Here is a 20,473-nt window from a genome sequence, read left to right on the forward strand (position 1 = left end):
CATAAGAGGTTAAAATAAAATGGTCTGTAGAAAAATCACCCCCATTCACAATGTCTAGATAGGGCAAGACCTTCCTCTTCCTCTTGGCCTCCATCCAACTTTCTGTGTTGCTGCAAGGTCTGTACAGTCCCTTGGGGTTGGTAGAAAATTCTCCTCCTGTCTCCCACAGTGAAGGTCTGGCTCTGCACATCCCTCCCTCCTTCGTTAGCGGTGTCCTCATTTGGGTTGCCTGCAGATTGCAGGCTGTTCCCCAGCTGTGCAATGCTCTGTTGCTCTCATGGAAGGTGCAAATTCCTCGGTCCATGGCACAGTAAAAAGGGTATTTCACTCCTGCTCCCAAGCCCTTTTGAGGAACAGTGAATATCATCAGCCACAGATGCTAACCTGCCTATCTGGGTCTGATGAGAAGCATCCTAGAGCCAGTGTCCTGTCAGCTGGGTCATCCATAGCCAAACCCCATGGCGTTTGGCACCCCTGGGGGTCTAGGGTCTCTGGGACCCCACCAGCTGCTGTGTGCCCCACTCCATCCCCTGGGTGACAGATACAACCCTTGTGTAGATTAGGGATGGGAGCAAAACTTCTATTCCATTCCTTGGTGGTCCATCCCCAAGGAAAAAATGAGTATGAACTACTGCACCATTCTCTTTCCTCAGAATCTTCTGGCACGTGTAGTTAAGGCAAAAGTCTACCAGCATCCTTGTGGGAAGGATGATCCCAGGAATCTTCTGTCACTACTTTGGTTTCTACTCCTCTTTGAAACACTGGGAAGCCAGAAGGGGTTGACCTGTTCAATTTCAGTCAGAAGGCTGGGAATCCTAAGTCCCAGTTCTCTGTGACCCTGAGGAGTGGTCCCAGAAACTCCCATGCCACGGTTATGCCAGGGACAAATGTTATTGGTAGCCAATGGCAACCTACAAAACTGAACCATGAAATAAGTAACCCAAAACATCTCATGAAGGCTGAAGACTGGTTTGCATGCAAGAGGAAAAGAACTTTTAAGATGACACCTATCAGTGGCACTTCTGGAAAGAGTCAGTTAAGTAGAAGCTGCAGAAAAAGTCATATCTGAAAGTAATTAGGTGACCTGAGCCTTGAGAACAATGATTGACATTGAATCTAGTAGCAGACTGGGGTACTGCAAATTCTTGTTATGCCATCTTCCCTCATCACATCAAAGCTGTGGTGACCCTCTCTAACCAAGAACAGAGACAGACATGAAAATGCAGGCAGTCCTTCGTTCAGCAAATTGCTCAATAAACTTTTACATGTTCAGGTAAAGCGATGCACATATACACGTTGTTGCAACTCCTTTCCATTCTAGAGTGTCGGCAAACACCTCAATAAACCACTGTCTATTATGTTATATAGGCCTGTAGAGCATTGCTCCTACGCTAAACACTACACACAAATATAACTGTTTCTCCCATTTTTTCATATTTTTGTAGGATTCTGGAAAGGAACTGAAATAAGTCTATACATTACGACCTGTCCTCACCTTTCTTTATTATTTCATTTGATTCATTAGTTCATTTGACCATTTCTGGAGCCTTGCCTGTGAGCTCCTACCGGTAACTTTTGAGCAGCCAGTGACTTGTTGAATCATCAAATAAAAAAAAGCCCAGGCAACCTCCCTTTTCCTGCTGCCCTCCAAGAAAGAACCTGTTGGCATACTCTTGGCACATAGCAGCAATTAGAGCTGGTCACATTTTCTAATCATTTTACGTTTGCTTAGAACATTTTCCATCAGAAAATGCCGTTTAATCAAAAGGAAAGCTTGGCTGCAGGAAGATGTCACTTTCAAGGACATTTTATAATTGAGAAAATAAAAAGCGAAACCCCTTCACAATGGCAGAATATTTCACACTGAACTTTTTGAGATGGAACACAGACTATTTTCTTTTGAAATTATTTGTCTCTAAAATATTTGATACTGATCAAACTGCAGTCCAGCTGGCAAGAGCACATCTTGAATTTTCTTTTAATTGAAACTTTGTTTGGCAGATCCAAACTGAAATTGCTAAAAATATTTTGTTTGTTTACTTTTTTTGAGGACGCTGCCAAAATGCAATATTTTGCTCTGTTTCGAGCCAGAAACAGATGTTCAGATTATAGTATTACCTATCAGTTAAGAAGTCGCATTCCCAGATCTTTTATATTTTATTGGTCTATAGAGAAATTCTCCCTGGCCCCATGAAGAATAGCTGTCCTAAGCCCTCTGCATTGAATAATCTTGGAAGCACACACTCCTCCTTTTCTGCAGTGAAGATCATGATCCTGGAGCTGAAGGGTTAGACACACTAGCAGACTGAGGCACAGATGCCCTCCTGATATAATCAGGCGGAAAGAGGACAGGTAAAACATGTTGAACCAACACAGACATGGTTGCACCAAGAAGAAAGCAGAGAATGTCCCAAGTCATCTATGTCAGATTCTGGGTGTGCTGTGTGCCCCCGTTGAGCAGGGACATGGAGCTGGGTTTCTGCTATGGCCAGCTGCAAAGGCAGACCTGGCTGCTTTTACCCTTCTTGTGCCACCATGGTGCGGACTGCAGGATGGTCTCCTAACACCTTGTGTTGTGCATTAAACTGTGGAAGGGAAGCAAAGACAGCACAGCTGGCAACGGGGCCAAGCCACGTGGCCCAGGCTCAGCCTGCACCTGGTGGACAGACAGGCAGGGACTCGGGAGGGAAAGAGCGAGCAATGGGACGAGCTTGTCGTCAGTGGAAGATGTAAAGGGACAATCAGGCTACTTCCAAACCAAAACACATCTTAAGGTATCATCAGCTGACCCATTCAGCAAGAGTGTGAGGGAAGCACTGAGAAGGCTCCCTGTGCCAGGATTTGGCCTCTGCTACCTATGTTTCCAGGAGTATTTACTTCTGCCTGGGAAAGAATCCCCAGTGCATGCAATGGCAGAGCCTCTTTGCTTGCTATCATATACCTTCCACAATTTTGCTCTACCCTAAACACTCCCCAAGTTTGAAGAGGAGGACCAAGCCCTGCCAGCACGGGCCTGAGAGCAATCTGTATGGGGAAAAGGCTCTAAGCTGAATTCTTTGGTTATGTCCTTCTCCTCATCTACTCTTCTCATTCCCTGGTCTCCCCTCACAGGGGCTGGTCCCACACATCTGGAATGAAAACAAAAGCTCAGAGAAACAAGACCTCAGTGCTGGACAATGGGGCTTGTGCCGGACAGAGCTGCGGCCCCACGGCACCGAGGACACAGCGGAACAGCTCCACATCGGTGTTTTCAGAAGAGAAGCTGGAGGCACCAAGACGCACACTCCCTCTGTGCAGCACACGGTGCCCAAGCCCACTGGCTCCCATCCAGTCCTGATATCAATCTTCTTCTGAAGGTTAGACACAATGCCCTCAGCTGATCTGGCTCTGCAAGGTCAACAGGCAGCAGCATTTCTCCTGCCTTTGGGACCTCAACAGACCCTGAACTCCAAACACTTGCAACGATTTGCTAAGCTCTCATGTTGCTCAGGGGCTAGTTCGGCATTCTTAGAGCTGAGATGAAGATCATGCCTATATCTCCGGGGCCTGTACTGCAGCAGAACATTGAACTCCTGTTGGACTCATTCAGGGAAAGGGAATCCTGACAATCTTCTTCAGCCCAGGAGAGCTAGTCTCTGCTGACTCCTGCAGTAGTTAATAGAGAGAAATCAGTGCCTCCTGAAGGCAATTAGGAGCAAGAGATTAATGCTCTGAATTACATGTTGGAGGGCTGTGATTCTCTGCTAGCTAGAGGAAAGCTTGGGAGACATAGTCTAGTGTGCTCAAGTTGGGCTCTGTGCATCTGCAGCACCATCCTGGTGGTCATTTCCTATGACCTGTGCTGTAGTCCTTCCTGAGTCCCATGCCCAGGTGTGTTTTCAGGCTGCTCTTCCCACCACATCTGCCTGGGCCTTCCTATTCCAGCTATTTCTACAGCTCAGAGTTGCCCCTGCAGCACTGCAGTTACCTGGAGATTAGTGGGAACAAATGATTAGGAACCCATTCTCAAATTCCCATGCCAAGGTGCCGGTGGCATGCTGAGGAAGGCACTGAAGTGCCATCATCACTTGTCATCATCAAGGGATTGCCAGCTGGGAGGCAGCTTAGGAAGGTCCCTTTGCCTGAATGTACTCTGTGCATGCTGCTGTACTGGCCCTTCATTTACTTCAGCACCAAAGCATCGTAAGAGGCATGAGCATTTGGGAGGGACTCAGGGCAGGGTGTTGAAGGTCAAACTGGAATATCTTCCAAGAACCGAGCTGCAGGGTGATGACTATTGCCTAAAGGATCTTTTAAGATTGCATTCTTGTTTTCTTTGGCAGGGGAGTTGTCTTGAAAATGAATTTCCTGTTATTTTGATGACTTCTTCCCTTATCCATCAGCACAAATTAGCTTTTCTTCATTCTTCCTTGGCTTTCCTCACCACACACACCATTGGCCAGCTTATTCATCTGGAATCTGCCATTTGCTAACTGATCTGATTAGAGTTAATTACTAATTATTTGTATTACTGCAACCCTGATGTTATACGCACCATGGGAATATAATTTAATTACAGCATAATATCAATCAGATGCATAAATTAAAATGTTCACATTTTAATATGAGCCCATTTTCTATTTTCAGTTGTATGAGCTGCCAAGCTTGGAGAAGAAAAAAGCTGTTGCTCCAGGCTGTTGTGCAGTGAGAGATGGGCAGTTCTCCCAAATCAGGTGGAGGAATGGGGCTCACAGTTCCCAGGTGTGGTTATCTTTAAGAAGAATACTTTCTGGAAGGATTTTTAACAAGAAAAGCTGTGATTGTACACAGTTTAAATTCTACAGTGTCTAGCAGCAAATAATTTAACTACACGGTCTATGAAAAACCACCTTTTTGTGTTCACTCTGACCTAGACAACAGCTAGGTCTTTTGCTGGAAGTAGAAATGCAAGCCAGTCCCTTTATGGCCTCTCCTTGCCATTCATTATTCTTCATGTCCCTCGCATGTATTCCCTCAGCCATTTATTTCCCAGCTGAAGAGATCTAGGCCAGTTAGCTTATTCTTTGTGCACAAGCTGGTCTGTAGCTTAATTCCCCTTTCTGAGCCATTCTAGAGAGGGGAGCAGCTCTGCAGGCACTATATAAGATGGTTAACACACCATTGACACAAACATTACACAAAAGACAAGGAGCCTCAAGGAAGCCCAATTTTCCCTGGTGCTTTTAAGCTGGCACACTTCAGCTGGGAGAAGAGAAAAACTTGGGGGCGGGTGTGACTTATCAATATATACATAAAAACCTGCTGGGAGGGAATGAAGATGAGGGAGCCAGGCTCTTCTCAAGAGTGTGCACTGAGAGGACCAGAGAAAACGGGCACAAATGAAAACACATGATATTCCAGCTGCACATGAGAAACCCATATTTTACTGTTGGGGTGATACATTTTACTGGCTCCAGGTGAGCCTGCTGGAGCAGGTGGGTTGGAGCAGATGACCTCCACAGGTCCCTCCCAAACTCCACCCTCCTGTGGGACTCTGTGCTTCGCTTTCACTCCTAAAGCATCCCAACTCAGGCCTGATGCCCGCTGGAAAGGATGCTGGCACAAGGGACGATCCCAAACTCCTCCCCGAGCATTCATCACAAAGCAACAGCTCCCCACTCCACAATATGGTTCGGCAGACACAGTCAGAAGAGAGAAAAGACCATTTTATTGTGCACATCAGCTGTGGGGGCCCAGGAGTCACAGCGGTTCAGCTGGTGAAAACAAATCAGCCCCTGCAACGACAGAGTCAGAAAGCTCTGATAAATCCCTAGAGGCAGGAAGAGGCAGGATTTTGTTCCCTTTTCTTTGGGGAAGAGCGTTTACGAGGAATTCTTTATGGCCCAGAAGAGAGAGCTGTTGCTGGCATTGGCTACGGGCTGGCTCTGGCACCTTATCCCCACGGGTAATGCCCTCAGAGCCCTGTGCCTGTGCAGAGATGCCCAGTGCCCCTGTGCCACGCAGCAGGGCTCGATGGGGAGCCCCCGGGGAGCTGCCACGGAGTCCTTCCCAAACCCCGCGCAACGCCATCCCTCGCCGTCCCTTGCCAGCGAGTTGGACTGGCTTGGAGCAGTGTTGAGAGTTGGGGAAGATGGGCAGCAGAGCCTGGTACACACCTGGCCTTCCTGTCCTTCTGCACCTTCCTGCATCTTCTCATGGGTCCATCCCCAAAAACATTTTCTCTCTTCCTCCTGTTCTTTTCTGCGTGGCTTTCACTCTCCTCTCCCCAGGCTTGTTTTCTCTTTCTGTTTCTCTTTTTCTCCTTGTCCCGGGGAGAGCCTGCAAACCTTTCCATCCCACAGCGTGATTAGATAGGTAAAGCCATGACCCACCGGAGTCAGTGCTGATTTTAACCAAAGCCAGCTCATTTTACCTTCTGTCCTCTGAAAGGCTCACTAGTTCTTCTGGGTGCCCCAGGGAGTCTGCCACGCTCTCGGGGGTGCTTGGAGGCAAAGCTGGAGGTGCCTACAACAGAAATGTCAGAGTTAGCAGGTGGCAAGAGACAACCTCGAGCAGTAGGCGACTCTTTGCCAAATTGCTACCTTAGCTCTGCAGAGGAGATCCCTTTGGCTGGTTTGCATCAGCCACATTTCACACAGTCCCCCTGCCCCCCCAAAAAAAAACTTGACAAAGCTCTGATGAAGTAGGGCCTGAGCAAAACCCCTCTCAAGGTTGACAGCTAGTCCCTTCTGTCTTTTTGTAGGTATTTTGTAGGCATTTGGTTTGATTAAGCACATGCCTAGTGCATTTGAGAAAAAACCTTGCCAGTTTTCCTTACTGTGTGTCATCCCGGCGGGTGGAGGAATAACCCAGACACACACCAGCTCTCCTGCCAGGAAGAGGCACAGCAGCGACTTGACCTCATCAGAAACTCCCCTCTTATACCAGACACGCTGTCACAGTGTTTGGGGACCTGACATACCTCTCCCAGTTCAGACTCCACCATCATATCTCCCCCAGCTTCTTTGAGGACACCGAGCAGAGACGCGGGTGCAGGCAGCAAGGCTTCTGCTTGACGCTCGGTGCCTGCTGTGACTGCAGAGGCACTTTGCCCTTCCAAACGCAGTTCTGGAAAGCAAAAGCACGTGCAGCAAAGTGACTTCCTGGAAGTATAAAATGGCAAAAGCAAAACACACCCAGAGCCCTACACCACTTCTGTTTTCAGCCCTCCGATGCCCTGTCTGCAGGTTTCAGCTCATCTTGCAGGGCAAACTGTTCATGCCCCAAGAGGCAATAGCCAAACAGAGGTCACGGGACCAGTGGGGCTGAGAGGACAACACTGAATGACCAGACACGCCAGAAACGAGGCTGAGGTTTCTGGTGTCCCAAGCCCCAGCCTGTGACAACCCTCAGACCCTCCTCATACCTGTGGATCTGTCCATGGGCGCTGGCGACTCCTCGGCTGGGAGACTGGAAAGGCCAGTTGCCTCCTCCCCAAAGACTTCCCTGCAGTTGTCAATCAGGAACTCCACCAGCACCTTCACCTGCACACATCAAACCGTTAGTCTCAAGCCAGCTGCCTGAAACAAGACCAAGCAGCCTCTCCCACTCCTGACCCTTGCCTCTGCGCAGAAGGCTGTGGCTGTGGGGCTGCTCTGCCAGGCAGCCGCCCCACCGGCATTTGCTCAAGAGAGGAGGCAGCCAGGGACCTCTGACCAGCCGAGCTCTGATGGTTCGGGAAGGCTGCAGCCGGCTGCTCAATAGAGCGTACCTTCTGAGTCACCTCCAGCATGGCCTCCAGCGGGAGCAGGTCCTCGCTGGCTGGGCTCAGCAGGTTTGGCCCCAGGCAGATGGCCAGGTTGCTGCAGCTCATCCTGCTGGTGGAGGCGTTGTGGCCGATGTGCTGGAGGAGGGACAGCAGGCGCTTGAGGAGGAGGAGGTTGGCTGCAGGCAACTTCTCGGCCACCCTGAGGGAACAGGAACGCAACGGTAATAGAGCAGCTGTTGCCCACAGCCGTCCCCGAAGCTTGCCCAAGGCAGGTGGGAGCCAGCGGCTGTGTTGCGCAGCTTTGCAGGTGCTCTCAGCCAGCGGCCAGGGCTCCTGCTCAACAGGCAGGCTGCTGGCCACACTTACGCTTTCAGCTCTTCCACCTTCTCCTCCTTGACGCTCTTCTGCATCGCCGCCATCCAGTCCTCGTAGAGGTCTGTCACGAGGAGCTTGGCAGGGATGCTTCGCAGGAAGTCCTGCAATGCCAAGGGCTCGCGGTGAGCCTTTGAAGAGTCCAGGCCAGCCAGGGGCTCTTCCAGCTGCAGGTCAGAAGCGCTCACCTTCAAGATGACGGCCAGCAGCAGCACAGGCTGGCTACCCAGGTCGACGTCTGCGCCGCTGTCCAGGGCCTCCCGCAGCTCCCGAAACGCCGTCCCGCTGGCAGCTAGGCGGAATATCCCCTCCGTTGATGGTCCTTGCTGATGCAGGATATCCAGGACCACCTGAAGGAGACACAGGAGACAGTTGCTTGGCTGAAGAGCTGCCTTCTGACAGCGGTGGCCGGGGCCAAAGCTCTGCCCAAGAACCAGCTCCTTTCCCCCGCAAAGGGGCTGGGAGCAGAAGCGTGTTCTGGGGGTGAAGAGCGCAGTCGCCCATCCCTGGAGCTCCTGGGGACACCCACCGCCTCTCCGGAGCAGCCGGAGGGAGGGCTGGGGCCCCCCTGTCCAGGCTGCCTTACCTGGATGGGCTGGGGCAGCGTGCCGTCCTCCCCGCAGAGGGCTGCCAGGGGCTGGCCAAAGAGCGCCCTGCTGCAGCCGGAGCCCGCCTGCCCTGGCGCCTGGGCAGCGTCCGGGCTCCGCCGCAGAGCAAAGGGCCAGGGCAGCCCCCTCCTCCTGCTGCTGCCGCTCCCTGCTGCTGCAAAGGAAAAGAGAGCAAGAGCCCCTCAATGGAAACCGCCAGGCCAGCGCTCCCGGAGCCTGCCCTGCCCTGCCCTGCCCTGCCCTGCCCTGCCTGCAGCGCGGTGCTGAGCGGTGCGGCAGGACGGGCAGGGAGGCAGCAGCCGGAGCTGTGGCTCCGGGTGGGAGGCTCCCGAGAGTCGGCGTGCCACCGGGACAGCCTGTCCCAGGCCTCGCCCTGCCCTCCTCCAAGCTGTGGGCAGCAGCAGAGCCTGCGTGTCCCCGCAGAACCACGTCCAGCGGCTGCTGCCCAGCGGGTGTCCTTGCTCCTCCAGGTGACATCCTCCCTTGGGGTGCCACACCTGCATGGCGACACTCAAGGGACAAGTGAGCACAGCTCCCGTCGGCTCCGGCCGAGGAGCGGGGACCCATCCGCCGGGCTCTGGGGACCTCGAGCGCTGGGCACTATCAAAGGGTCCCCAGGGCTCAGCTCTCTCCTGCTGCAGCGTGATGGGCACCAACTGCCTCTGGGCGAAGGGCAGCAGCAGCAGCATCCTCACTTCTGCAGACGTGCCAGTTCAGGAGAACAGAAGGCCCTCCCTGCCTTTCTCACCAAAACTCACCTGCCGAGCGGCAAAGTCCCACTCCGTTGCCAGATGGGGCCGTCGGAGGCCCTTGCGTGGGATCACCCTGCAAGAACCAGGCTGCGCTTCGAGAGCAGCCCTGCAGCAGAAAGGGCCACCGGCGAGCTGCCGCCCGGCAGCAGCAGCCTGAGCGCGGCAGAGCTGGGACCCTCTGCCCTCCCAGGCTCTCTGCCCCGCGCAGCAGGTTTCCTCCCAGCACCACCAGTGAGGACGTGCCGATGTTCCTGGTGGCTCCCCAACCTTCTCCGCTCCCCGAGTGGCACCATGGGACCTCCCTCCCTCCCTCCTGCACAAGCTCACCCCAGTCGCCGCACAGCCCGGCACAGGCAGAGGAGGCTGAAAGGCAGCCATTCTCACCTCTGCCTGGCCCTCCATCAGCCTCCACAGGCTCCTGGCGCTGAATGTCCTCCACTGGGCAAGAGAGAAGGAGTGGCAGAAGGTGAGCAGCGATGCTCTGATGCTGGGCTGCAGGAAAAGTGCTCGAGGACAGAGCCCAGAGCAGAGAGAAACTCACGGCATGGCGGCGGCTCAGCTCCTTCTCCAGGAGTTTGATGGATGGCAGACGGGTCACCTTGGCTCTCTTTGCTCCTTCTGGTGTCCTGTGCACCGGGAAGGGACAGGGAGAGAGCTGCGTGAGCCCCAAGCTGCCTCTTCCCTCTTGTCAGACAGCTCTGCCCGAGAGCTGCCTGTAGCCACGGGGGCACCTCTCCCCTGTCCGGCTGTGCCTGGAGCATCCCCCCAGCTTACCCCAGCAGTGTGCCCAGCCACAGCTCCTTCAGCGCCCGGGAGCTGCAGAAAGAGAGGAGAACCAGCGTCAGGCGCTTCTGCCCCCCACCCCGTGGGCAGAGGCGGGCGCCCACACAGCCCTGCCCCGTGGGGAAGGACACAGGGGCAGGACGAAGCCCCGTGGGGCAGGACGGAGGCACTGCCCAAGGCCTGGCTCCCTCTGTCCTGCCAGAGCCGCTGCTTTTGCCCTTCCCTTCTGGGCAGCAAAAGGTGACAGGGGATACAGGACATGGAAATGCCCCCCCATCCCTCCCTGCATGCGTGCTGCCCGCTCCGTGCGCAGGCTCTGCACAGGGGGCAGAGACCATTCACAGCATGGCCTGGGCATGGCTGGGAACCTCTCGTGCCCTGCCATGGGACGCGGCACCACGACTCACGCAAAAGTGGCAACACAGGAGCCGGTGGGCCAGGCGAGGATGATGGAGGTGCTGTCCTCATGGCTGCCTTCCGCCTCCTCCTCTTCTTCCTGCCCTGCTGCCTCCTTCCCACCACTCAGCACCCACAGCTGGTCCAGGGGCAGGCGGAGCTGTGGGCGCAGGGTGGTGCCACGTCTGCAGAGGAGAGGCAGGCAGTGAGCTGGAGGTGGCCTCCCTGGGGTGCCCGTGGGCAGAGCCCTGTCCCCCACCTGCCGTTGGGATGGACATTGGTGCACCCAGCAGCAAGGTGCCAGGGTGTCCCTGCCCTGGTGCCAGGGCCAGGGCTGGGGGAAAGGCAGCTGGGCTCTGGGGGTCTTACTGCAACTTGGCGACCACCAGTTCCTCCTGGAGGAGGAGAAGGCGCCTCTCGCTCCTCTTGCGGCCCCGGGTCAGCCGCACGTCCGCGCTCAGCACCGTCTCGGCATCGGTGAGAGCCTCCCTGCAAAGCAGAGAGCGGCGGGCATGAGAAAGGCCGCTGCTGGGGGCCCGCGGGTGCCCGCGTGTCCCCGAGCCATGGGGGGAGCCCACCTGGATCCGCAGCAGCAGTTGGCCTGGCCCATCCTGCCCGGGAGAGGAGGACCCTCGCCGTGCAGCAAGGAGGCTGCCCAGGCGTGGACAGCGAGGCTGGGAAGCGGGGTGCTGGTGCCGGTGCCGCGGCAGCGCTGTTGGGCCAGAGCCTGCCTCCTCCCAGCGCTGCTGCGTGCCAGCACAGCTCCGTCCTGCTGTCTCTGGTGGCTGTTGGCTCCAACGGACCGAGATTCCGAGGCCAACGGAAAGTGGGAGGGGCCCTGGGGGGGCCCTGGCCTGGGGGTTCTCTCCAGTATGGCCGTGTCTGTCTTGCACTGGGGAAACCACAGCAGGACACAGCAGAGGGCAAGGACCACCTCCCTCCACCTGCTGCCAATGCCCCTTGCCTTGGGCTTCACCGCTAGTTCCTGGCCTCCAACTAGACTTGGTGCCACTGGGCACCACCCTCTGGGCCCGGCCGCTCAGCCAGTCTTCCATCCACTGCAGTGCTCATCAGCCCGTGTGGTGTTTGCTTTCTTGCAGTCCTCAGGCACAGCTCCCTTTTGGAGTGGCCTCACAAGCCCATCTGCCAGCTCCCTCAGCACTCGAGGGTGCAGCCCATGGGGGCCCATCAGGGACTTGAGCATCTCTACTTGGCTTAAGTGTTCTCTAATCTCCTCCTCTGCCACCTGAGGGTCTAAGCGGATCCTCTTGCACTAAGGGTACCTCTTCTTTGCTCCAGCCTTTCCTCCAGGTCTCCAGGGCCAGGGATGTCTGAAGGCTGGTCTTGCTAGGACCGTCATGCCCCAGGAGGATTGGCAGAAGCTAGAGCAGCCAAAAGTGCTGCCATGGCAGCAGTAGTGAAGGCCAGGCGAGTTTTAAGACGGAGCAAAAGAAGTCCTGAAATGGGACCGTATGATGAGCGTAATCGTGAAATTTCTTCCTAGAAGCTTGTACGGGGCTATGTTCTGCATCGGTGCCGAAAACAGCCTTGATAACCCAGGGGTGTGTTAGTTATTGCTGAGCAGCGCTTGCAGAGCGCCAAGGGCTTTTCTGCTCCTCAGACTGCCCCGCCAGCGAGCAGGCTGGGAGGGGACACGGCGGGGACATCTGACGCCGACTGCCCAAAGGGATCGCACAGCATATGACGCCGTGCTGAGCAATAAAAGTGGGGGGTGGAGGTTGGCGGGGGCTGCCCTTGCTCAGGGACTGGCTGGGCATCGGTCGGTTGGTGGGGAGCCATTGCTTTCCTTTGCCTCACTTGTTTTTCTTGGGCTTTACTTTCCTCTCTCCTTCCTTTTGGTTGGGTTTTATTTTCTGACAATTTTTTTTAATTCTAAAACTGCCTTTACCTGAACCCATGAGGTATTTTCCCTTTTACCCTTCCGATTCTCCCTCCCATCTCCCTGCGGGGGAGTGAGGAGTGAGCGAGCAGCTGTGTGGTGCTCAGCCGCCAGCCAGGGTTAAACCACAACAAGCTGTGAGCAAAAGAGTTCCCTCCTGACGGTGAGAGTGCTCATCCTTCCTCCTCCGTCAAGGTGCGGGCGTCCCCTGTACCACACCGGTTTGCACAAAAGCCTCAGCAGTCCGGCTGCTGCTGGAGCTGCTTCAAAAGCTTTTTGGGTGAGCTGACGCATCTATACCGCCCAGCAAGTGGACGTTAATCTCTACCATTGCCATGAGTTAGCGGGGGGTCTGCAGAAACTGCCCGACAATCAGTGTGCAAGGAGGGTGGCTGCAGGGGGCAGGAAGCTGCAGGTGACGGTGGCTGCAGAAGGACCTTCAGCCCTTCCTGGCCACCGTGCCCTGCCTACGTCCTGCCCTCGCTCTGAGCTCGTGGCGCTGCTTCTAGGAGATACCCAAATCTCACCAGGACACGGTCCCAGGCAACCTGCTCCAGGTGAGCCTGCTGGAGCAGGTGGGTTGGAGCAGATGACCTCCACAGGTCCCTCCCAAACTCCACCCTCCTGTGGGACTCTGTGCTTCGCTTTCACTCCTAAAGCATCCCAACTCAGGCCTGATGCCCGCTGGAAAGGATGCTGGCACAAGGGACGATCCCAAACTCCTCCCCGAGCATTCATCACAAAGCAACAGCTCCCCACTCCACAATATGGTTCGGCAGACACAGTCAGAAGAGAGAAAAGACCATTTTATTGTGCACATCAGCTGTGGGGGCCCAGGAGTCACAGCGGTTCAGCTGGTGAAAACAAATCAGCCCCTGCAACGACAGAGTCAGAAAGCTCTGATAAATCCCTAGAGGCAGGAAGAGGCAGGATTTTGTTCCCTTTTCTTTGGGGAAGAGCGTTTACGAGGAATTCTTTATGGCCCAGAAGAGAGAGCTGTTGCTGGCATTGGCTATGGGCTGGCTTTGGTGCCTTATCCCCACGGGTAATGCCCTTAGAGCCCTGTGCCTGTGCAGAGATGCCCGGTGCCCCTGTGCCACGCAGCAGGGCTCGATGGGGAGCCCCCGGGGAGCTGCCATGGAGTTCTTCCCAAACCCCACGCAGCACCATCCCCCGCTGTCCCTTGCTGCGAGCTGGGAAAGATGGGCAGTAGAGCCTGGTACACACCTGGCCTTCCTGACCTTCTGCACCTTCCTGCTTTCCTTCAGTCCCCGTCTTTTTCTGTCTTCCTTCTTTTCTTTGCTCGTTGGCATTCCCGCTCGTCTGCCCAGACCTCTTGTCTCTTTCTTTTTCCTTGGTTTTCGTTGTCCTGGCGGGAGCCTGCAAACCTTTCCATCCCACAATGTGATTAGATAGGGAAAGCCAGGAGCAACTGGCATCAGTTCTTGATTTCACCAAAGCTGACTCGTTTTACCTTCTCTCCTCTGAAAGGCCCTTTAGTTCTTCTGCGCTTCCCAGGGAGTCTGCCGTGGTCTGTGGGGTGCTTGGAGGCAAAGCAACGGGTGCCTAGAACAGAAATGTTGGCGTTAGCAGCTGGCAAGGGACGCCCTGGAGTAGTAAGCGACTGTTTGGCAAATTGCTACCTTAGCTCTCCAGAGAAGACCCTTTGGCTGCTTTGCGTGAGCCCTTTCTTCCAAGGGCCTCACTTTGGAACACCATGTTCACACGGCTGTGTGACCCTCAGTTAATTTGGGGGGGCCATTCAGCAGGGAGCCTGCGGTCCCCCTCCGCGCAAGAAAAGGCTTGCCCGCTTCGTTCTGCGGGGTTTCTTCTGCCCTCCCCAGACAGAGCTCGGTGGATATCCCTTTGGTGCAATAGCACCTTCTGCGGTGGGAGGCTTTGCTTTTGAAATCTCCCTTTCTCTAGGTGTTTTGTAGGTCTTTCCTTTCATTAAGCACATTCGGGAAACCACCTTTCTGGTTTTACTTACCACGTATCATTCTGCAGGATAAAAAACCCCACACAAAGCCACCAGAGCTCGAGCGCCAGGAAGAGGCACAGCAGCTACTTGGACTCCTCAGCAACTACCCTCCTACACGAGACACATTGTCCCGGCGTTTGTGGAGCTGCCATACCTCTGCCGTTTCCGATCCCGCCACCGTGTCTGCCCCTGCTGCTTTCTGGAGGACAAGCAGAGAGGCTGGTGTGTCCAGGAAGGCTTTTGCCTGGTGCTCCATGTTTGCGTCTCCTGCAGGGCCCCGTTGCTCTTCTAAAGGCAGTTCTGGAAAGCAAAAGCATGGGCAGCAAAGTGATTTCTTGCAAGAGGACAACAGCTAAACCAAAACGCACCCAAAGCCCTACGCCAGCATTCTGCTGAGGCTGTGATGAGCCTCAGTCCCTCCTCATACCTGTGGATCTGTCCATGGGCGCTGGTGACACCTCAGCTGAGGGACTGGAAAGGCCAGTTGTCTCCTCCCCAAAGACTTCACAATGGTTTTCAATCAGAAACTCCACCAGCACCTTCACCTGCACACATCACATCCTTGGTTTCAGCACAGGGGGCGGAAAACGTGTCAAGCAGCCTCTCCCACTCCTGACCCTTGCCTCTGCGCAGAAGGCTGTGGCTGTGGGGCTGCTCTGCCAGGCAGCCGCCCCACCGGCATTTGCTCAAGAGAGGAGGCAGCCAGGGACCTCTGACCAGCCGAGCTCTGATGGTTCGGGAAGGCTGCAGCCGGCTGCTCAATAGAGCGTACCTTCTGAGTCACCTCCAGCATGGCCTCCAGCGGGAGCAGGTCCTCGCTGGCTGGGCTCAGCAGGTTTGGCCCCAGGCAGATGGCCAGGTTGCTGCAGCTCATCCTGCTGGTGGAGGCGTTGTGGCCGATGTGCTGGAGGAGGGACAGCAGGCGCTTGAGGAGGAGGAGGTTGGCTGCAGGCAACTTCTCGGCCACCCTGAGGGAACAGGAACGCAACGGTAATAGAGCAGCTGTTGCCCACAGCCGTCCCCGAAGCTTGCCCAAGGCAGGTGGGAGCCAGCGGCTGTGTTGCGCAGCTTTGCAGGTGCTCTCAGCCAGCGGCCAGGGCTCCTGCTCAACAGGCAGGCTGCTGGCCACACTTACGCTTTCAGCTCTTCCACCTTCTCCTCCTTGACGCTCTTCTGCATCGCCGCCATCCAGTCCTCGTAGAGGTCTGTCACGAGGAGCTTGGCAGGGATGCTTCGCAGGAAGTCCTGCAATGCCAAGGGCTCGCGGTGAGCCTTTGAAGAGTCCAGGCCAGCCAGGGGCTCTTCCAGCTGCAGGTCAGAAGCGCTCACCTTCAAGATGACGGCCAGCAGCAGCACAGGCTGGCTACCCAGGTCGACGTCTGCGCCGCTGTCCAGGGCCTCCCGCAGCTCCCGAAACGCCGTCCCGCTGGCAGCTAGGCGGAATATCCCCTCCGTTGATGGTCCTTGCTGATGCAGGATATCCAGGACCACCTGAAGGAGACACAGGAGACAGTTGCTTGGCTGAAGAGCTGCCTTCTGACAGCGGTGGCCGGGGCCAAAGCTCTACCCAAGAACCAGCTCCTTTCCCCCGCAAAGGGGCTGGGAGCAGAAGCGTGTTCTGGGGGTGAAGAGCGCAGTCGCCCATCCCTGGAGCTCCTGGGGACACCCACCGCCTCTCCGGAGCAGCCGGAGGGAGGGCTGGGGCCCCCTGTCCAGGCTGGCTTACCTGGATGGTCTGGGGCAGCGTGCCGTCCTCCCCGCAGAGGGCTGCCAGGGGCTGGCCAAAGAGCGCCCTGCTGCAGCCGGAGCCCGCCTGCCCTGGCGCCTGGGCAGCGGCCGGGCTCCGCCGCAGAGCAAAGGGCCAGGGCAGCCCCCTCCTCCTGCTGCTGCCGCTCCCTGCTGCTGCAAAGGAAAACAGAGCAAGAGCCCGTCAATGGAGACGGCCAGGCCAGCGCTCCCGGAGCCTGCCCTGCCCTGCCCTGCCCTGCCCTGCCTGCAGCGCGGTGCTGAGCGGTGCGGCAGGACGGGCAGGGAGGCAGCAGCCGGAGCCGCGGCTCCAGGTGGGAGGCTCCCGAGAGTCGGCGTGCCACCGGGACAGCGTGTCCCAGGCCTCGCCCTGCCCTCCTCCAAGCTGTGGGCAGCAGCAGAGCCTGCGTGTCCCCGCAGAACCACGTCCAGCGGCTGCTGCCCAGCGGGTGTCCTTGCTCCTCCAGGTGACGTCCTCCCTTGGGGTGCCACACCTGCATGGCGACACTCAAGGGACAAGTGAGCACAGCTCCCGTCGGCTCCGGCCGAGGAGCGGGGACCCATCCGCCGGGCTCTGGGGACCTCGAGCGCTGGGCACTATCGAAGGGTCCCCAGGGCTCAGCTCTCTCCTGCTGCAGCGTGATGGGCACCAACTGCCTCTGGGCGAAGGGCAGCAGCAGCAGCATCCTCACTTCTGCAGACGTGCCAGTTCAGGAGAACAGAAGGCCCTCCCTGCCTTTCTCACCAAAACTCACCTGCCGAGCGGCAAAGTCCCACTCTGTTGGCAGATGGGGCCGTCGGAGGCCCTTGCGTGGGATCACCCTGCAAGAACCAGGCTGCGCTTCGAGAGCAGCCCTGCAGCAGAAAGGGCCACCGGCGAGCTGCCGCCCGGCACCAGCAGCCTGAGCGCGGCAGAGCTGGGACCCTCTGCCCTCCCAGGCTCTCTGCCCCGCGCAGCAGGTTTCCTCCCAGCACCGCCAGTGAGGACGTGCCGGCGTTCCTGGTAGCTCCCCAACCCTCTCCGCTCCCCGAGTGGCACCATGGGACCTCCCTCCCTCCCTCCTGCACAAGCTCACCCCAGTCGCCGCACAGCCCGGCACAGCCAGAGGAGGCTGAAAGGCAGCCATTCTCACCTCTGCCTGGCCCTCCATCAGCCTCCGCAGGCTCCTGGCGCTGAATGTCCTCCACTGGGCAAGAGAGAAGGAGTGGCAGAAGGTGAGCAGCGATGCTCTGATGCTGGGCTGCAGGACAAGTGCTCGAGGACATAGCCCAGAGCAGAGAGAAACTCACGGCATGGCGGCGGCTCAGCTCCTTCTCCAGGAGTTTGATGGATGTCAGACGGGTCACCTTGGCTCTCTTTGCTCCTTCTGGTGTCCTGTGCACCGGGAAGGGACAGGGAGAGAGCTGCGTGAGCCCCAAGCTGCCTCTTCCCTCTTGTCAGACAGCTCTGCCCGAGAGCTGCCTGTAGCCACGGGGGCACCTCTCCCCTGTCCGGCTGTGCCTGGAGCATCCCCCCAGCTTACCCCAGCAGCGTGCCCAGCCACAGCTCCTTGAGCGCCTGGGAGCTGCAGAAAGAAAGAAGAAACGCGTCAGATCCCGCTGCCCCCCAGCCCGTGGGCAGAGGCGGGCGCCCACACAGCCCTGCCCCGTGGGGAAGGACACAGGGGCAGGACGAAGCCCCGTGGGGCAGGACGGAGGCGCTGCCCAAGGCCTGGCTCCCTCTGTCCTGCCAGAGCCGCTGCTTTTGCCCTTCCCTTCTGGGGAAAAAGAGGTGACAGGGGATGCAGGACGTGGAAATGCCCCCCCATCCCTCCCTGCATGCGTGCTGCCCGCTGCCTGCCCAGGCTCTGCACAGGGGGCAGAGACCATTCCCAAGATGGCCTGGGCATGGCTGGGAACCTCTCGTGCCCTGCCATGGGACGCAGCACCACGACTCACGCAAAAGTGGCAACACAGGAGCCGGTGGGCCAGGCGAGGATGATGGAGGTGCTGTCCTCATGGCTGCCTTCCGCCTCCTCCTCTTCTTCCTGCCCTGCTGCCTCCTTCCCACCGCTGAGCACCCACAGCTGGTTCAGGGGCAGGCGGAGCTGTGGGCGCAGGGTGGTGCCACGTCTGCAGAGGAGAGGCAGGCAGTGAGCTGGAGGTGGCCTCCCTGGGGTGCCCATGGGCAGAGCCCTGTCCCCCACCTGCCATTGGGATGGACATTGGTGCACCCAGCAGCAAGGTGCCAGGGTGTCCCCGCCCTGGTGCCAGGGCCAGGGCTGGGGGAAGGCAGCTGGGCTCTGGGGGTCTTACTGCAACTTGGTGACCACCAGTTCCTCCTGGAGGAGGAGAAGGCGCCTCTCGCTCCTCTTGCGGCCCCGGGTCAGCCGCACGTCCGCGCTCAGCACCGTCTCGGCATCGGTGAGAGTCTCCCTGCAAAGCAGAGAGTGGCGGGCATGAGAAAGGCCGCTGCTGGGGGCCCGCGGGGGCCCGCGTGTCCCCGAGCCATGGGGGGAGCCCACCTGGAGCCGCAGCAGCAGTTGGCCTGGCCCATCCTGCCCGGGAGAGGAGGACCCTCGCCGTGCAGCAAGGAGGCTGCCCAGGCGTGGACAGCGAGGCTGGGAAGCGGGGTGCTGGTGCCGGTGCCGCGGCAGCGCTGTTGGGCCAGAGCCTGCCTCCTCCCAGCGCTGCTGCGTGCCAGCACAGCTCCGTCCTGCTGTCTCTGGTGGCTGTTGGCTCCAACGGACCGAGATTCCGAGGCCAACGGAAAGTGGGAGGGGCCCTGGGGGGGCCCTGGCCTGGGGGTTCTCTCCAGTATGGCCGTGTCTGTCTTGCACTGGGGAAACCACAGCAGGACACAGCAGAGGGCAAGGACCACCTCCCTCCACCTGCTGCCAATGCCCCTTGCCTTGGGCTTCACCGCTAGTTCCTGGCCTCCAACTAGACTTGGTGCCACTGGGCACCACCCTCTGGGCATGGCCGCTCAGCCAGTCTTCCATCCACTGCACTGCTCATCAGCCCGTGTGGTGTTTGCTTTCTTGCAGTCCTCAGGCACATCTCCCTTTTGGAGTGGCCTCACAAGCCCATCTGCCGGCTCCGTCAGCACTCGAGGGTGCAGCCCATGGGGGCCCATCAGGGACTTGAGCATCTCTACTTGGCTTAAGTGTTCTCTAATCTCCTCCTCTGCCACCTGAGGGTCTAAGTGGATCCTCTTGCACTAAGGGTACCTCTTCTTTGCTCCAGCCTTTCCTCCAGGTCTCCAGGGCCAGGGATGTCTGAAGGCTGGTCTTGCTAGGACCGTCATGCCCCAGGAGGATTGGCAGAAGCTAGAGCAGCCTGAAGTGCTGCCATGGCAGCAGTAGTGAAGGCCAGGCGAGTTTTAAGACGGAGCAAAAGAAGTCCTGAAATGGGACCGTATGATGAGCGTAATCGTGAAATTTCTTCCTAGAAGCTTGTACGGGGCTATGTTCTGCATCGGTGCCGAAAACAGCCTTGATAACCCAGGGGTGTGTTAGTTATTGCTGAGCAGCGCTTGCAGAGCGCCAAGGGCTTTTCTGCTCCTCAGACTGCCCCGCCAGCGAGCAGGCTGGGAGGGGACACGGCGGGGACATCTGACGCCGACTGCCCAAAGGGATCGCACAGCATATGACGCCGTGCTGAGCAATAAAAGTGGGGGGTGGAGGTTGGCGGGGGCTGCCCTTGCTCAGGGACTGGCTGGGCATCGGTCGGTTGGTGGGGAGCCATTGCTTTCCTTTGCATCACTTGTTTTTCTTGGGCTTTACTTTCCTCTCTCCTTCCTTTTGGTTGGGTTTTATTTTCTGACAATTTTTTTTAATTCTAAAACTGCCTTTACCTGAACCCATGAGGTATTTTCCCTTTTACCCTTCCAATTCTCCCTCCCATCTCCCTGCGGGGGAGTGAGGAGTGAGCGAGCAGCTGTGTGGTGCTCAGCCGCCAGCCAGGGTTAAACCACAACAAGCTGTGAGCAAAAGAGTTCCCTCCTGACGGTGAGAGTGCTCATCCTTCCTCCTCCGTCAAGGTGCGGGCGTCCCCTGTACCACACCGGTTTGCACAAAAGCCTCAGCAGTCCGGCTGCTGCTGGAGCTGCTTCAAAAGCTTTTTGGGTGAGCTGACGCATTTATACCGCCCAGCAAGTGGACGTTAATCTCTACCATTGCCATGAGTTAGCGGGGGGTCTGCAGAAACTGCCCGACAATCAGTGTGCAG

General features: G+C 57.3%; 2 protein-coding genes and 2 long non-coding RNA genes across 4 annotated transcripts; all 4 read right to left on the bottom strand.

Annotated features, from left to right (window-relative positions):
- Window positions 1-6,140: 6,140 nt before the first annotated feature.
- Window positions 6,141-7,062, bottom strand: LOC142081450 (uncharacterized). The gene is made up of 3 exons (XR_012673328.1): window positions 6,941-7,062; window positions 6,392-6,483; window positions 6,141-6,305 (listed from the first exon to the last, which is right to left on the bottom strand). It is a non-coding gene; the product is annotated as an uncharacterized LOC142081450 (long non-coding RNA).
- A 305-nt stretch (window positions 7,063-7,367) lies between these two features.
- On the bottom strand, window positions 7,368-9,209 carry LOC142081246 (T-cell activation Rho GTPase-activating protein-like). Its single transcript, XM_075147935.1, has 6 exons — window positions 9,204-9,209; window positions 8,685-8,735; window positions 8,287-8,448; window positions 8,093-8,202; window positions 7,730-7,925; window positions 7,368-7,502 (listed from the first exon to the last, which is right to left on the bottom strand). The coding sequence occupies exons 1-6, from the start codon at window positions 9,207-9,209 to the stop codon at window positions 7,368-7,370; spliced, it is 660 nt and encodes a 219-aa protein (XP_075004036.1).
- A 4,116-nt stretch (window positions 9,210-13,325) lies between these two features.
- Window positions 13,326-14,763, bottom strand: LOC142081449 (uncharacterized). Its single transcript, XR_012673327.1, has 3 exons — window positions 14,673-14,763; window positions 13,765-14,103; window positions 13,326-13,412 (listed from the first exon to the last, which is right to left on the bottom strand). It is a non-coding gene; the product is annotated as an uncharacterized LOC142081449 (long non-coding RNA).
- Window positions 14,764-14,928: 165 nt separating this feature from the next.
- Window positions 14,929-19,394, bottom strand: LOC142081247 (T-cell activation Rho GTPase-activating protein-like). Its single transcript, XM_075147937.1, has 6 exons — window positions 19,326-19,394; window positions 17,398-17,451; window positions 15,848-16,009; window positions 15,654-15,763; window positions 15,291-15,486; window positions 14,929-15,063 (listed from the first exon to the last, which is right to left on the bottom strand). Exons 1-6 carry the CDS (start codon window positions 19,392-19,394, stop codon window positions 14,929-14,931), a joined length of 726 nt encoding a protein of 241 aa, XP_075004038.1.
- Between the last annotated feature and the right edge of the window lie 1,079 nt (window positions 19,395-20,473).

The sequence above is a fragment of the Calonectris borealis genome, chromosome 3, assembly GCF_964195595.1.
Source record: "Calonectris borealis chromosome 3, bCalBor7.hap1.2, whole genome shotgun sequence".
Lineage (NCBI taxonomy): Eukaryota > Metazoa > Chordata > Aves > Procellariiformes > Procellariidae > Calonectris > Calonectris borealis.